The sequence below is a fragment of the Mirounga leonina genome, unplaced genomic scaffold (assembly GCF_011800145.1).
Source record: "Mirounga leonina isolate KUSES-001 unplaced genomic scaffold, KU_Mleo_1.0 Mir_493, whole genome shotgun sequence".
Taxonomy (NCBI): domain Eukaryota; kingdom Metazoa; phylum Chordata; class Mammalia; order Carnivora; family Phocidae; genus Mirounga; species Mirounga leonina.
The window spans coordinates 1,874,551-1,892,185 of NW_023270780.1; the positions used below are offsets into that span (position 1 = coordinate 1,874,551).

The 17,635-nt window shown below is 42.4% G+C and overlaps 1 protein-coding gene across 1 annotated transcript; it reads left to right on the plus strand.

The window, feature by feature from the left end:
- The first annotated feature begins 3,848 nt into the window (after positions 1-3,848).
- On the plus strand, positions 3,849-16,953 carry MRPS21 (mitochondrial ribosomal protein S21). Its single transcript, XM_034989934.1, has 3 exons — positions 3,849-3,949; positions 4,367-4,482; positions 16,142-16,953. Exons 2-3 carry the CDS (start codon positions 4,400-4,402, stop codon positions 16,320-16,322), a joined length of 264 nt encoding a protein of 87 aa, XP_034845825.1. The 5' UTR covers positions 3,849-3,949; positions 4,367-4,399; the 3' UTR covers positions 16,323-16,953.
- The last annotated feature ends 682 nt before the right edge of the window (positions 16,954-17,635 follow it).

A 17,635-nucleotide genomic window follows, 5' to 3' on the forward strand; every position in this document is an offset into this window, starting at 1 on the left:
AATAAATAAAATCTCTTTTAAAAATTAAAAAAAAAGGGCGCCTGGGTGGCTCAGTTGGTTAAGCAACTGCCTTCGGCTCAGGTCATGATCCTGGAGTCCCGGGATCGAGTCCCACATCGGGCTCCCTGCTCGGCAGGGAGTCTGCTTCTCCCTCTGATCCTCCCCCTCTCATGCTCTCTGTCTCCCATTCTCTCTCTCAGATAAATAAATAAAAAATCTTTAAAAAAAATTTTTTAAAAAGATTTTATGTATCTACTGAGAGAGCGCACAAGCAGTGGGGAGGGGCAGAGGGAGAAGCCGACTCCCCACTGAGCAGGGAGCCCAATGCCAGGCCTTGATCCCAGGATCCCGAGATCATGACCCAAACCTGAAGGCAGACGCTTAACAGACTGAGCCACCCAGGAGCCCCCAGGATCAGGTATTCTAATGTAGCTTCCACCTAATCAATAGCTAAATCCAAGCACAAAGCCTATGTGCTTCATGCTCTCTGTAGCATTTGACACTCTTGATGCTACCTACTGAAACTCTCCTCCCTTGGATCCCATGACAACACACTATCCTAATTCTCCTCTTACCTACCTGGCAGCAACTTCCATATCTCTTAATGGCCCCACTTCTGCCTGCTCTGGAGTGTGGGTTTTCCCTTAGGCTCGGTCCTTGATCCTTTACTCTTCTCTGACTACATTCTTTCACTTAAAGATGTCATCTTTCATGGCTTTATTGCCTCAACTTTGAAGACTTCTGAATCCCCATCTCTAGTCCCACTCTCTCCCCTAGAAGACGTATTGGAAGTCTACATTTCTGCTGAACAATTCTATTTACATGTTATTAACACCTAAATATTGTTGAAAATTTCAGCATTTTAAAGCCAAGAGGTATCATTCACCCCCCTAATTTTTTAGATGAGGAAATTTAGGTGGCTTGTGCAAGACAACACAATGTGGGTACAAAACTCTGGGTTTCCAGTCTGGTGCTTTTTCCAGTGGTCGCGAATCAAAATATTATCTTTCCTTTAAAGATGTCCTGTTCTTCCTTTCTATACTCTTTTTCTTCTGTTAACACTGTCTAAGCTACCATTGTTTTTCTAGATAACTGAACTTAAAACTTGGTGCCATTCAGTCACCAAATCCTTTATATACGTATATTTATATATATAATATAAATATATATATGTGTGTGTGTGTGTATATTTTTTTAAAGATTTTCTTTGTCAGAGGAGAGCACAAGCAGAGGGAGAAGCAGGCTCCCTGCCAAGCAAGCAGCCTGATGTGGGACTCGATCCCAGGATCATGACCTGAACCAAAGGCAAACGCTCAACCTACTGAGCCACCCAGGTGTCTCACCAAATCCTTTTTATTCTGTATTTGGAATGTCTCTTAAAATCCATTTCTTCCTACCCATTTCATTGCCACATCTTTGGCCTAAACTTTAATTATAGCAATAGTCTCTCTTACCTCTAATCCCTCTCACTGATACCAGATTACTTTTCCTAGAACAGTGTTTTGCATGTCATTTCCTATTCAAATCCTTCAAAGGCTCCTCAGTGCTTTGAGAAGTTCAAAGCCTTTACTCAAAGTCTTTGCTTCTCCTTCTGTTCCCCTACTTGATCCCTCTGTTCGCTTTTTTATTTGCCCTTGATGAACACCGTAAGACTTTTTAACTCTAAACTCTTGTTCACGCTATTCACCTTGCCCAGCCTTTCTTGCTTCTCTCAATTAAACCCTACCCTTCTTTAAGAGACTCACTCAAGTCCTTTTCCCAATTATTCTCTCCACTAAACATGATATATAAGCTGTCTTTGGCCCTTTACTCCATCAAATGAGATCATGCACGTAAAGTACCCATACAAGGTTTGGTATATAACAGATTCTCAAAAATGTTACTTTCCCTCTTCCTTTATTTCAAAAAGAATTTTATATTTTATCCCATTTGATTCCCATGACAAATTTTTTTCCCATGACAAGTTTTGTGTGATTGAGTGCAACTACCCAACTCAGCCATTGTTGCCCAGAGCAGCCATATCTAATAAGGCAAACAAATGAGCACAACTGTGTTCCAATAAGGTTTTATTTACAAAAACAGGAGTGGAACTGGATTTGACCTATAGGCAGTAGATTTCGGACTATGGGTTTAAGTGACATAAGACATATGAGTATCAGAATTTGGACAGAAATCAGATCTCTTAACTTCTAATCCAGTGCTTTTCCATCATATTATCCTTTTGCCTATATAATTTATTTTGCATTTATCGTATGCTAACTTGTTTTACTATTTAAAGTTATGTCTACTGTACTGTCTTCTGGTGGTCCAAAGGGCACTGGAATGGTATCAAAACACCTAACAGGGGGCGCCTGGGTGGCTCAGTTGGTTAAGCGACTGCCTTCAGCTCGAGTCCCGCATCGGGCTCCCTGCTCTGCAGGGAGCCTGCCTCTCCCTCTCCCACTCCCCCTGCTTGTGTTCCCTCTCTCGCTATGTCTCTCTCTGTCAAATAAATAAATAAAATCTTTAAAAAAAAACAAACAAAAAAAACACCTAACAGGGGTGCCTGGGTGGCTCAGTCGCTTAAAGGTCTGCCTTCCGCTCAGGTCATGATCCCAGGGTCCTGGGTTCGAGCCTCACATTGGGCTTCCTGCTCAGCGGGAAGCCTGCTTCTCCCTCTGCCCCTCCCCTTGCTTGTGCATTCTCCCTCTCGCTCTCTCTCTCTCAAATAAATAAAATCTTAAAAAAACACCTAACAAAGAGTAGGCATTCAATAAAAGTTTGTTAATAAGCCTAATGATGTCCCAGTCTCGCTCTATTTTGGTACTTTGAACCTGGCTTAACTTATAACACAAGTACCTGCTTGTTTTTTTGTTTTTTGTTTTTTGGTTTTTTTTAAGATTTTATTTATTTGTCAGAGAGAGAGAGAGAGAACGCGCACTAGCACAATCAGTGGGGAGCAGCAGGCAGAGGGAGAAGCAGGCTTCCCGCTGAGCAAGGTGCCCTGTGCGGGACACTTGTGTATCTTTCTTCTTTTGGGCCTTTCTCTACTGTTTTCCAGTAGCCACTAGATCTGAATTTATGTGAATAACCACAGATGGATATGTAGAAGTAACATATGAATAAAAGAAAATCTGTTTCCACAGTGAAGAAGAAACAAAGGAGATATTTCTACTAGGTCTCACTGGGAGGCAAAGGGATAGAAGTTGTCATAAAAGTCTTCAATTCAGGGCGCCTGGCTGGCTCAGTCCGTGGAGCACGGGGCTCTTGATTTCGGGTGGTGGGTTCGAGCCCCACCTTGGGTGTGGAGATGGCTTAAGAACAAAAATCTTAAAAAAAAAAAAAAAAAAAAAAAAAAGTCTTCAAATCTAAAACCTGCAGGCGTTTCCCAACTCTTTGTTTAGTAATTTCACTTTATTTAGTCAAATGCCTGGGCATATGATGTTACAGGAAACTCACGGTATGTTCATTTCTTTTCCTTAGTTTTTAAGCAGATGAGGGTCGTGAAGCTGTTTTTTCCGGACAGCAGATCTCAAAGAATCTGTGTCCTTTGAGAAAACAGGAAGCGTGTTCAGGAAGCTTTGCCTATTTCTCTCATTTTCCTTCCAGAAAAAGAAATGCCTTAAATATCTATTACAGATTTGATAGGATTAGGGGGCACGGAATCGCGCTGACCTTCTCAGAGACCGAAGCTTGAGAAAACGAGAACCTGTTTGGGGCGAAGTGAAGGCAACGAGTATCTTGCTTTGTCGGGTGTCGAGTCCGGGCTGGAGGCGTGGGGAGCCTGGCGCGGGGGCGTCGGGGAAGGGGGCGTGGAGAAGCCATCAGCTGGAGCCAGGAAGAATGTTGCCATGGTTTCCAAGCAGTTTTCCTCTTCCAGCCTGGATTTCTTCGCGAGGCGCAGGAGATGACGTCTTTCCGCTTCCGGCCGCGAGCTGGCTTTGTGGCGGCTGGTGCCTGAGGGAGCTGGGTGAGGATCTGGGGTTGGGGTTGGGGAAAGCAAAGCGGGTATGGTGGGAGGGGAAGCTTGCGCGAGAAAGACTTCGTACCCAGCTCCCACCCCCAAACCCTCCTGGGGCGGTGAGCCGTAACTGGAGGCGCGACCGGATCCTCCGTGCCCGGCCACGTACATCCCCGGGATGACGCCCTGCTACCGTCTCTTCTTCCCTATGCTAGGGTTGTATTGGCAAAGAGAACTAGGCAGTCTTGATTACGATTAGCGCGTGATCTCTAGGATATGAAGAATCCCACGTGCCCCTGTGTCCCTTGTTCCTGGGCACGTTGCTTTTCCAGACCCTGAGTGAGCTCGTGCGGTAGAGTGTGCATTCTGCTCTGTTTCTCTTTCTTACCTGGTCTCTATACTTTGCCTTTATCCGTTATCCTTTAGGTCCTGCAGAGTGAAGATTTAAATTCCAAGGTCATGGCAAAACATCTGAAGTTCATTGCCAGGACTGTGATGGTACAGGAAGGGAACATAGAAGGTGCATACAGGACCCTAAACAGGTAACCAGAATCGTGCCTAGACAAGCTCTCTTGGGAAGTGCTTGGGTGGTTATTCTTTCCCTTCCCCTGTCATAGATTGTTCTCAAACCTCCGCCAGCCCAGGTATTCAGCCTCTTGAAACTTTTCAGCCCCTTAGTTTATTATCTTAAAAATGAAGTTTTTCCCCAAAACCTAACTGTATGGGGTTTGTATATACAGAGCCTGAATTCTCTCCCCCAAGACTTAAGGAACCCAAAGGGAAAATAAAAATATAAAGTTGCTGGGAAGCAGGAACGTAGTACATGATAAATAGAAGGTCGAGGGAGGGATTGGTGTAGGGCAAGGCCAATGGAAAGATGAATTGAGATTTGGGATCTTGGAGAAGGAAGCAAGAGATGGAAAAGTGTATCAGGTTTAGGGGAAGGTTACAGCAAAAGCAAAAACATAAAGGTGGAAATGAACTGGGAGTAGAAGACCTGTTTTGAAAGGTTTTGAATGCTAGACTAAGAGATGTAGAAGGGCTGTAATAAAGAATACCTTAACGTCAGACGTTCTCAGGCCAATAGTTCCTTAGTCTTCCCTTATCATTGGTTGTAAGGATTTTGACTTTCCGGCTTGCTTCATCATTTTCTCTCCCCAGTGTGAAAGAAACAAATGCTTGTTGAGTTGAATTATCAAAGAATTGTATGAAAGAGATTTTTTTTTTTTTTTTAAAGATTTTATTTATTTGTCAGAGAGAGAGACAGAGCACAAGCAGGGGGAGAGGCAGAGGGAGAAGCAGGCTCCCCGCTGAGTAAGGAGCCCGATGTGGGACTCGATCCCAGGACCCCGGGACCATGACCTGAGCCGAAGGCAGCCGCTTAAATGACTGAGCCACCCAGGCGTCCCTGTATGAAAGAGATCTTAAGAGAATATATGAGCTGGCCTTCTGCCTTAAGGCCAGTAAGGTGGTAGCTTTATTACACAAGTAAGGGAAGCTTTGGACATGTAAATTATGTTTCTTGGATTACACAATTATTGAATGGTGGAGAGGAGCATAAAACACACCTTTCTACTACAGTGTTCTTTGCTTTTATGTCACTAGATTGTTTACTAGTTCCTCTGGAAATGTAGACACCTATTGCAGTCATTTTCCAGTTAAGAACTTTATTTCATTGGATTTATTAGTGGGGTTCTTGGGGGCTGAGAGGATAAATGAAAGAGAAACTAGTTCTTAGCAAAGAGTTTTGGGTGTGGAGAGTTGGATGGCAGAAGACCATAGTTAATGAGGACAAAGATGCTGTCAGAAGCTGTGTAATTTTGAAGCAGTTGCAAGCTCAAGATGAATTGTGTCTTTTAAGGATCTGGTCTTAGGTCATCCCCATTACCTCATTCAATGTCTGTGCATACCAGTCATATCCTTGCACAGAAGGTGTTCCCTAAAGATAATCAGTTAAGTACTATGTGGTAAGATACCCTATATCATTTTTTTCTATCACTGCTCATACCCAACTCTTTCCTATTTCAGACCTAGTGGCATGTCTGTGAAAGGGTCAAAATGTCTAATGACCTTTCTCTGTCCCTATATTATAAGCACAAAAAGAATGTCTTTATAGACTCAGTAGTGAATTAGCTAGTGAGATGAAATGCTGAATTTGGGAAAAGGAAGTCTAGTAAATTTCTCCACCCTTTTTCTGATCTTTTCCTGTAAGTCTTTGTATGATTTTTTTTTTTTTTTTTTTTTGTGGATTTAGATGGGTCTGTTAGCCAGAGTGATTGAGATGTTTGTATTATTGAGGGATGTCAAAGGCCAGCTGTTACTTGATGGTAAAACAGATTTCCAAAGGTTTAGCTTTAGCTCCCCTAACCTCCCCTGTTCCTAAAGTGCAAATAACACAAAAGCAAAAATTTGATTTTTAAGAAATGAGCTACTTTGGCAAGGAATGAAAAAACAATTTATGGTGCAAGATTATTTATTAAACCATTTCTTATATTTGTATCAAGAAAGTAGCTACAACTTTAATACTTTTTTTTTTTAAAGATTTTATTTATTTATTTGAGAGAGAGAATGAGATAGAGAGCATGAGAGGGGGGAGGGTCAGAGAGAGAGGCAGACTCCCTGCCGAGCAGGGAGCCCGACGTGGGACTCGATCCCGGGACTCCAGGATCATGACCTGAGCCGAAGGCAGTCGCCCAACCAACTGAGCCACCCAGGCGCCCCTCAACTTTAATACTTTTGACCAAAGCCATGGCTTGAATATAAGAGCACAGAACTCCCTTCCCCAGGTGTCTGGGTGGCTCAGTCAGTTGAATGACCGTCTCTTGATTTCAGCTCAGGTTATGATCTAAGTCTAAAAAAAAAAAAAGAAGAGCACAGACCCTTAAGCAGACTGCCCGGTTCAGATAGATCTCTGCTCTGCCATTTATTAGCTTCATGATCTATGGTAAGGTACTTAATGTCTCTCTGCCTCAGTTTCTTCATCTGTAAAGTGGAACTAATAATAGGACCTGCCTCTTGGGTTTGATGTGAGGATTAAATTAGTTAGTATGATTAAATTGCTTAGAACAGTGTTTGGCACATTGTACATTAGCTATTATGATAAGTTGGAAGTCATTGTAAGGAAGTTTTTACCCTTTTGGTTTTGCTTGTGGGTGATTTATTTATTTATTTTGAATGGTTAAGTTTACGTTAGCTGTTTTTTCTCTATCTTCCTTGATCATTAGGTTATGCTCAAGGTGGCCTGGAGATGAAAAAATGAGAAAATTAAGCTTTATTTTTTTAGGACAATCCAGTTTGCTGCTAATACTGGAATGACTTTTTTTTTTTTTTAAAGATTTTATTTATTTATTTGACACACAGAGACAGCGAGAAAGGGAACACAAGCAGGGGGACTGGGAGAGGGAGAAGCAGGCTTCCCACTGAGCAGGGAGCCCAATGCGGGGCTCGATCCCAGGACCCTGAGATCATTACCTGAGCTGAAGGCAGACGCTTAACGACTGAGCCACCCAGGCGCCCCTGGAATGACTTTTCTTATAGACAGTGATATTTTCCAACCAAGTCTCTTCTATTTAGCCTATTGCTACTCTCATTTTGAAATAATAGCATTTATTCCCTCTGTATGCTCTGCTCTTTCATCTCTATTTCTAGTTATAAAAATTTAAAACCTGAAAAACAAAATATTCCTAATTTCCTGCCTGAAGGAGTTGATCCTCTTTCCATTGATGTCAGACCTGAAGAAAACATTAGGCCTTCTACCTTCTGAGACACCTTTCTGATGTCTTTGTCTGGGATCGTTCTAATTAACTTAGAATCAAACCTCTATATATCTGCATCTTCCAAAATGCAATATATTTTAATTTTAATCAACATTAGAGTTTTTCTTTTCCTGTTTTTTTTTTCTTTTTTTCATTTTATCTAAAAATCCTTCCTGATTCCAGATGCAAGTGGGTGGCAGGTGAAGGAAGAATAAATAAATGGCAGAAGATGAGGCATGTTTGGATTCTTTCTGCCATCTGGCCTGGCCTGGTACTATCTCAGTTCTTGTTCTTAGGAATCTGTTTTCATATCCCTCTCTGTCTCTTTTTTTTTTCTCTTTCTTTTTTTTTTTTTTTTTAATTCATTGCCATTGCATCTGTTCTAGGGCTAGCATCTCCACCCCTATTCAAGTTAAAATTGGTGCTCTGGGCAAATGCATCAAATTTATTCCAGAGGGGTGCCTGGGTGGCTCAGTTGGTTAAGCGACTGCCTTCGGCTCAGGTCGTGATCCTGGAGTCCCGGGATCGAGTCCCGCATCGGGCTACCTGCTCAGCAGGGAGTCTGCTTCTCCCTCTCCCGCTCCCCCCTCTTATGCTCTTTGTCTCTCTCAAATAAATAAATAAAATCTTAAAAAAAAAAAAAAATTCCAGAGACTTTTGTCTCTGGATTATACCCTTGGCACACTGTCAAATATCCTAATTAAGAAACATGGCATTACTGGGGAGCCTGGGTGGCCTGGGTGGCTTGTTCGGTTAACTGGCAGACTCTTGATTTTGGCTCAGGTTATGGTCTCGGGGTTCTGAGATCAAGCCCCACGTCAGGCTCCTTGCTCATCGAAGAGTTGGCTTGAGGATTCTCTCTACCTCTTCCTCTGCCCCTCCCTCCACTTCTGGTGTCTTCCCACCCCACCCCTACCCCCAAAATAAATAGATAAATCTTTACAGAAAAAAGAAACATGGCATTACTTTTTCTTCATTTCAGGGATTAAAACACCAATTTAGGAACAGCTTTTGGGGAAAAATTATATAGTACTTAAAAAGAAAGAATTTGATCAGAAAGAAGAGGAATGGTTGGAAAGAAAAATAGACAAAAAGATTCAAGTCCCAGAGACTCAGGGCCTTGGGTATGATGATCTCTTTTTGGCTTCCTTATGAATTTAGAAAATTCATACTTTGTGGCTGGGATTATCTAGGAAAGCAGTGCAAGATGCGCATGTTGTTGGGGTGCTTGGTGGTCCAGTCAGTTAAGCACCTGCCTTCGGCTCAGGTCATGATCTCAGGGTCCTGGGATCGAGTCCCATGTCAGGCTCCCTGCTCAGCGGGGAGCCTGCTTCTCCCTCTGCTTCTGCCCCTCCACCCAGCTTCTCTCTCTCTCTCCTCTCAAATAAATAAATAAAATCTTTGAAAAAAGAATTAAAAAAAAAAAAAAAGAGCATGTTGTTAGAAGGTGCCAGGTTGGAGCAAGTGTTACAGTAATAATTTTTATAGTCTTTTGGGAGGATACTTATTTTGTCAATTGGCGTTCAGTCTTTAGGAAGCTAATATTTCTCTTCCTTTTAATCTTGGAGTATTAAATATATATGCTATAAATTGTATTTTAGCTTCAGGAGGAGAAAATGGGCAAATATTTTGCTCTTAGAATGATTCTCTAGGCAAGGAGTTTAAGGTGAAAATGTGAGCCAGCTGGTTCTGAGGTATCCCAGTCTTCCTGTCAAACACAGTATTTTCTGATGCACTTTTCTTATTTTTCTCTGCTTTTTCTTAATGACCTCTCTGGCCACCTTTTCTGTATTACACCTTTTCTGTATTCTGTATTCTGTATTACACCCCAGGCCTCTTATCTCTTCCAGCTTTCTGATGGTTGGTAGTTTAAAAATGAGTTGCATGTCCTGTGGTCTAATTACAACAGTAGGCAGGAGAGCAAATGAGATAAGAGGGAGGTGGTTAAAGCTTTGGTGTGTTTGGAGCACTAAGGCAGTCTTACAAAGGAAACAGCCTATGTGTCTGTCCAGTGAGACCACCACAAAATGCTTGTTGTATAACCAAGAGCCCTGATTCCTGCCCTGAGATAAGGAGATGGAGAGTGGGGGTTGCTAGGAAGCCCTGTATGATTGGCTGGCCCCCAAGCAAGGAAAGGCAAGCACACTGGAAGTGTGCCTAGTTGACCTCTTTTATTCCCAGTAGGCAAGCTTCTGGGCCCAGTGAGTCCTTGTGCATACACGTTATCCTGGCGTAGGCTGGCTACGCTGACATGTGAGTTTGCCACTTCCAACCTCCCCCAGCCCGGGCAGCTCAGCTCCTTTTACATAATCTGATGAATTTAACTAAAATTGGCAGCAGATTTCTCCTTCAGTGTTAGGTTGCCAAGCGCCCAAACTCCAAGCTGATTTGTTTACTCTAAAGCCCTTGGTCTGCTCGTCCTTGAACTACCTTTGGAAGCAGAAGCATCATTAGTAACATCGCTCTATTTACTTCATTAGTTCTACAAAGCTCTTTCTGCATCCTTTTTTATTAGAAGTATATTGAGTAGATGCCTCTACTGTAGGGACTCTGGAGCTTTTGAAGGTAATCTGTGCTTTTTTAGGATAACTAGAAAGAACTGGGTAAGGCTTAGCTAGTGTAGTTAGAACCATCCAGGGAACACCATTTAGCAACCCCATGGACCATGATCTTTTCATTCTTTCCCTTCCTCCATTCTTGGATCCTTTTACTTTTTTCTTATCTTTCTTTTTTTTGCCTGACCACACAGGCATTTACTTGGTAAGGTGATCACTTTTTTTTTTTTTTAAGATTTTATTTATTTGAGATAAAGAGTGAGAAAGAGAGCATGAGCAGGGGGCAGAGGGAGAAGCAGGATCCCCACTGAGCAGGGAGCCCCGATACGGAGCTGGATCCCAGGACCCTGAGATCATGACCTGAGCCGAAGGCAGAGGTTTACCGGACTGAGCCACCCACGTGCCTGGTAAGGTGATCACTTCTGTTTCAAACCTTTGAAACTCCAGTAGGATACCTGACTGAGTATATGTCTGAACTCCCTCTTCCTTTTGCAGTTTTCTTTCATCACACTTTTAAACTGTCTTTGTCAAAAATAAATAAACAGTCTTTGTCATTCCAATAGGATCCTCTTCCTAGTGAAGTCATATCCAATGTCCCTGGTTTTTTTTAATAGTCTCTCCTCAAACCCAGTTTCCATGTCCTTTTTTTTTTTTTTTAAAGATTTTATTTATTTATTTGACAGAGACAGAGATAGCGAGAGCAGGAACACAAGCAGCGGGAGTGGGAGAGGGAGAGCAGGCTTCCCGCCGAGGAGGGAACCCGATGTGGGACTCGATCCCAGGACCCTGGGATCATGACCCGAGCCGAAGGCAGACGCTTAACGACTGAGCCACCTAGGTGCCCCTCCCATCTTTTTTTTTTTTTTAAAGATTTTATTTATTTATTTGAGAGAGAATGAGAGAGAGCAAGTACATGAGAGGGGGGAGGGTCAGGGAGAAGCAGACTCCCTGCCGAGCAGGGAGCCCGATGCGGGACTCAATCCAGGGACTCCAGGATCATGACCTGAGCCGAAGGCAGTCGCCCAACCAACTGAGCCACCCAGGCGCCCAGCCCCTCCCATCTTTTTATCTGGATTCTACTTCTAGCTCCATTTTGTGATCTTGGGCATGTCATCCTCTCTGGACTGTTTCCTACTCTGTAAAAAGATGACATTGCCTGCTTCTTTAATTTTATAGGATTGTATTAGGATCATGGATGTGAAGATGCTGTCTAAACTCTAATGTGCCATCTTAGGAAAGGTAATATTATTGAGGCTTTCTGAGCTATTATTCCCAAGAACTGTGTCTATAATAAAGCCTCTTAATACCCTGAGCTGTGGACATGTGTCAGTCACCTAGAAGATTCATTTTTATGAATTCATTTTATGGATCTTTACTGATAATATGCTCTTTGCCAAGCATTATGTCAAATATAAAAATGACTTCAAGGCGCCTGGGTGGCTCAGTCGTTAAGCGTCTGCCTTTGGCTCAGGTCATGATCCCAGGGTCCTGGGATCGAGTCCCACATCAGGTTCCCTCCTCGGTGGGAGGCCTGCTCTCCCTCTCCCACTCCCGCTGCTTGTGTTCCTGCTCTCGCTATCTCTGTCTCTCTCAAATAAATAAATAAAATCTTTAAAAAAAAAAAAAAAAGGACTTCATTTTCAAAAATGAATACAAAAATAAATAATTTCTAACCTTAGAAAGCACACACCCCAATAAGGGAGATTTTATTTATTTATTTGAAAGAGAATGCGAGCAGGAGGAGAGGGAGAAGACCCCAAGCAGACTCTGTGCTGAGTGTAGAGCCCGACGCAGGGCCCCATCCCAGGACCCTGAGACCGGAGCCAAAATCAAGAGTCAGATGCTTAACCGACCGAGCCACTCAGGCACCTCAACATCTATGTTTTAATGGGTTATCCAGGTGATGGCTGCAGGCTGAAGTTTGAGGACCACTGTGCTTTGGGAACAGAAGGAAGGAGTGATCACACTCTATTGTAATTCTTGTATAATTATCTTCTTTACTAGACTGCAAGGGTAGGGAAGCATGTTTAAGCTTGTTTTCTGTCCTCAGCATTTAACACAATGTCTGGTACCAAGTTGGAATTCCATAAACATTTAGTGATTAAATGATCAGTTAGATGTTTATTTCTGTAGTCAGGTATAAGATGATAAGGACCATAATTAGAGCTGTGGCCATAGGAAAGGAGAGAAGAAAGAGATCTGAGGTTATAGAATTCTTGGGTCATAGAATTTATAGGATACGGTAAGTGTGGATGTGGGAAGTAAAAGAGAAGGCCTAGTCCAGGAACATGCTGAGATTTTTAGCTTGAGTAATTGCTGATGTCATTAATAGTATAGAAGAGGAAAAATAGATTTTAGGAGGAGACAGTAACTTCGGTCTTTGTAGGGTTTTTTGTGTGTTTTTTAAATGTACAGAACTTTATTACTCAAAAATGCGAACCATCATCTGAGCTTTCAGTGAGTCATAGTCACTGACCACAGATCATGGTCTTTATAGGTTTTGAAGCAATTGGAAATAACAGTCTAGCTCTAAGGTAAGATTGGGGCTAGAGATAAAAAGATTCAGGAGTCAGCAGTATCTGTGTCAGTTCTCAGGTGGGGCTCTATATTAGAATTACCTGGGAGTTTTTTAAAACATTTCTAGTGCATAATTCCATGCTAGACCACTTAAATCAGAATCTTTGAGGAAAGGGGCCCAGGAATCAGTACTTTTTTTTTTTTTTCCTTAACATTTAATTATTTGAGAGAGAGTGTATGAGCGCGAGCCCGTGAGGTCTGCGCAAGTCAGGGGAGGCGCAGAGGAAAGAATCTCCAAGCCGACTCCCGCTGAGCGTGGAGCCTCCTGCGGGGCTTGCTCCCAAGACCCTGAGATCATGATCCAAGCTGAAACCAAGAGTCAACTGCTCAACCAACTGAGCCATCCAGGCGCCCCAGGAATCAGTACTTTTTAAAAACCTTTCAGGGGATAATTCCATTGTGCATTAGTGTTGAGGCTCACTGGTAAAGATTAAGGAAGTCATGTAGAACCAGAAAGAAGGAGGTTTTTAGTCAGAATCTGGAGGGGGGATACCAACATTTAAGAGTAAATTAAGGAAAGGGGGGAATCGGAGGGGGAGACGAACCATGAGAGACTATGGACTCTGAGAAACAAACTGAGGGTTCTAGAGGGGAGGGGGTGGGGGGATGGGTTAGCCTGGTGATGGGTATTAAAGAGGGCAGGTATTGAATGGAGCACTGGGTGTTATACGCAAACAATGAATCATGAAGCACTACATCAAAAACTAATGATGTAATGTATGGTGATTAACATAACATAGTAAAATAAAAAAAATAAATAAATTTTTTTAAAAAAGTAAATTAAGGAATAAGGGTAGCAAAGGAGACCCATTGTGGGCCAGGATATGGAGTCTATTTTAGTTTTTGGTGCCTTACCTCTCTATTGTAAGATTCTAGTGTTGGATCCACATGACTTCTGGGCATGACTATGTTTCCAGTAGAACCTGAATTATCTGCTTCTCCTGCTTCTGGGAATTTGCAGTAATTCCCTTGACCCTATCTTCCTACCACTAACACCTAGACAAACTGATTTATACAAATAATGATTTTCTAGTAGCCTATAAAGCATTCTTGATATTAAACAGCAGCAGCCTGGGAGAGGATCCCATAGGACAGTGGTTCCCGTGTCTATTCACATTTGTTATTTACCCAAAGCTCACATATTTTCAAGTTCATGTTCGATCTATAGTTGTTATCTTGGACTTTGTGGTATAACATAGCAGCAAGAAATAGGGCTTCCCACTGGGCAGAAGTAGCTGGTGGTTTCTTTTATTTTGATTTTCTTTTTCCTCTATTCCCCTTCTTCTACTTTTTTTTTTTTTTTTTTTGCGAGAGAGAGAATGAGAGAGAGCACGAGAGGGAGGAGGGTCAGAGGGAGAAGCAGACTCCCCGCCGAGCAGGGAGCCCGATGCGGGACTCGATCCTGGGACTCCAGGATCATGACCTGAGCTGAAGGCAGTCGCTTAACCAACTGAGCCACCCAGGCACCCCCCCTTCTTCTACTTAACCTCCTTATCTCCAACTGTGTTTGTGACTTAACTTTTTACCTGTAATGAAAGAACAGGGTGAGCAGGAGAGGGCTCATGTAAACAATGCCAGAAATGGAGGGCAGCAGCAGCAGATGCCTCTAGACCTCCTTAGGACCGACTGGTGATGGATTGAGAGGGAGCAACAAATTACAGATTGGAGCCAGAGTTCTCAGGAGCCTAGGGATTGAGTAGTTTATAAAAGAAGCTCCAGTGTCTTTGTGGAAGAACAAAGAGGTAAGTTTGAGTTAGATGTGTTATTAATCCAACAAGAGTACCTTGTGACCCAGCAATTGCACTACTAGGTATTTACCCAAAGGATACAAAATATAGGGTCAAAGGGGTACATGCACCCCTATGTTTATAGCAGCATATTCAGCAATAGCCAAACTATGGAAAGAGCCCAAACGTCCATAGACTGGTGAATGGATAAAGAAGATGTGGGGTGTGTGTGTGTTACTCAACCATCAAAAAGAGTGAAATCTTGCCATTTGCAATGATTGGATGGAGTATTATGCTAAGTGAAATAAGTCAGTCAGAGAAAGATAAATACCATATGATTTCACTCATATGTGGAATTTAAGAAGCAAAACATATGAACATATGGGAAGGGAGAAAAAAGAGAGAGAGGGAAGCAAACCATAAGAGACTTAACGATAGAGAACAAACTGAGGGTTGATGGAAGGAGGTGGGCAAGGAATGGGCTATATGATGAGCACTGGGTGTTGTATGTAAGTAATGAATCATTAAATTCTTCTGAAACCAATATTATACTATATGTTAACTAACTAGAATTTCAATAAAAATTTGAAAAGAAAAAAATATATATCCAACAAGAGGAACTGCATTGCAAGGAATTGGATGGGCAGGAAAAAACACATTGAGCTCAGTTTTATAGACCCTTAAAGAGTAATAAAACATAGTTTCTTCCTTCAGAGACTTTCAGTCTAATGAGGGAGACGTTTGTATAAATAACAGAATGAAGGAATGAAATAATCGTTAAGTAGGTATACAGTAAAATAAATTATTTCCTCTAAGAAGATATTCTTTTTAGAGAGGTGGCATCTAAGTTTGGCATCAAAAAGATGAGGAAAATTTTACTCAGAAGGTTGGCAACTGGAGGTGGGGGTGGCATTCTAGATTGAGGAAGCAGCATGAATAAAGACTTGGTATTAGAGTGTGTTCAGTAGTCAGCAAAGTAGTGTGGTACATGGGGAAAATGATGGGTGAAGCTGTTAACTTAATACTCCCATTTGTGTCATTGGTGTGATGAAGGCCTCTTCTCTCCTTGTATTAAGTAGGCCCAGGGATATCTCAGGCCTACAGACTTCCCTCTCTCACTGTGTCAGTTGTGTCAGTTAAACTGTAGGGATGGGGTAGCATTTGTCACTAAGGACCAATTAGGAAGCACCCCTAATGATTTGTTTTTCCTACTACAAATGACTCACCCCATCTGAAGATTCTGAAATGATCCCTTGGTTGAGAATCACTGCCATAGAGAGCCACTGTTCTTAAGGACTGTGTCACATCCCTCAGGTGTGCTGTGGGAGAATAAAGGTTGAAAATATGACCCTGACTATGAACTCCCCAAGACCAAGGACTGTGTCACTAATTGCTTTGTTATTTCCCACAAATTCCTATTTGGGGATTGCCTCTATAAGTAGGCAGTTAAAGCTATATAACCACCATTTCACATCATAATTTTTATAGACACCAGTTGTTTGGTCAGTTGACTTCTGGCCATCTGTGAACTTGGAAAAGAATAATAATGAGCCCAGGTTTCTAACTTCATTGCCTGCCTTTATACAGAATCCTCACCATGGATGGGCTCATCGAGGACATTAAGCGACGGCGGTACTACGAAAAGCCTTGTCGTCAACGACGACGGGAAAGCTACGAAACCTGTCGGCGGATCTACAACATGGAAATGGCTCGCAAGATCAACTTCTTGATGCGAAAGAATCGGCTGGATCCATGGCAGGGCTGCTGAGGCCTGTGGATAGTAGGCCCAGTATGAAAATCCCTATCCAGCTGTCTCCTTTCTTTCTCCAATCCCATTTTCTCTTACCTTTCTTGTAATAAATTCAATCACGTATGTGCAAGAAGGCCTGCATATATAGAAGCAATCCCATAGTCAGCAGTGGACCCTCTCTTTTATTATGTGAAGGAGAAACTAAGTCAAAAAGTAGTCTAGGAGTAGAATGGTGGTTGCCAAGGGCTGGTTGGGAGTGGGGATTTAGTGTTTAATGGGTACGGAATTTCAGTTGGGGAAGCTGAAAAAGTTCTAGAGACAGATGGTGGTGATACTTGCACAACAATGTGAATGTACTTAGTGCCACTGAACTGTACACTTGCATGGTGAAAATGGCAAATTCCATATATATTTAGCTGTAATAAAAATTTTTAAGTAGTCTAGGAGAGGTGAGGAACTTTTCTAAAATGTAGTGGAATATATCTACCATTTCCTACTCAATTTTTATGAAACCCAAAGCAAGACATTATTGGAAGAGCATCTGTTACTCTTTACTGAATTGTCCCCTCTTACCAACTGTTAGATAAAAGGACAGGAGAGGAGGCATCTACGTATTTGGAATAAATTTTGCTACTGAAACACCCATCAACCAGACTAGAGTGCTGGAATCCTTATCCAGAGGAATCCTTTTTTTTTTTTTTTAATTTATTTTTTATTTTTTTAAAGATTCTATTTATTTATTTGACAGAGAGAGAGAGTGAGAGCAGGAACACAAGCAGGGGGAGTGGGAGAGGGAGAAGCAGGCCTCCCGCCGAGCAGGGAGCCTGATGTGGGACTCGATCCCAGGACCCTGGGATCATGACCCGAGCCGAAGGCAGACGCTTAATGCCTGAGCCACCCAGGCGCCCCAGAATCCTTTTTTTTAAAAAAAGATTTTTATTTATTTATTTGACAGAGACACAGCGAGAGAGGGAACACAAGCAGGGGGAGTGGGAGAGGGAGAAGCAGGCTTCCCGCTGAGCAGGGAGCCTGATGCGGGGCTTGATACCAGGACCCCGAGATCATGACCTGAGCTGAAGGCAGACACTTAACGACTGAGCCACCCCAGGTGCCCCTATCCAGAGGAATCCTTAAGACAAATCTAACATTCACTCCTGTTTCCTGTCTTTCCTTTAGTTTTCCTAAAGAAGGCTAATGAAGGAATAGTGGAGAAGAAATAAAGCAGTAGGTGGATGGTAGAAAAGAAGGAATGGGCGAGTATTAAGAGATACAAGGGCACAGAGCCAGAAATATCTACAGCAGTGATTCTCAAAAGTGTGGTCTTCAGATCA

What these genes read in the sequence shown, in the direction of transcription:
- MRPS21 (XM_034989934.1), top strand. Translation starts at nt 4,400, where the DNA reads ATGGCAAAACATCTGAAGTTCATTGCCAGGACTGTGATGGTACAGGAA. An exon ending in GCATACAGGACCCTAAACAG is followed by an intron (nt 4,483 to 16,141) that starts GTAACCAGAATC and finishes GCCTTTATACAG; the next exon opens with AATCCTCACCATGGATGGGC.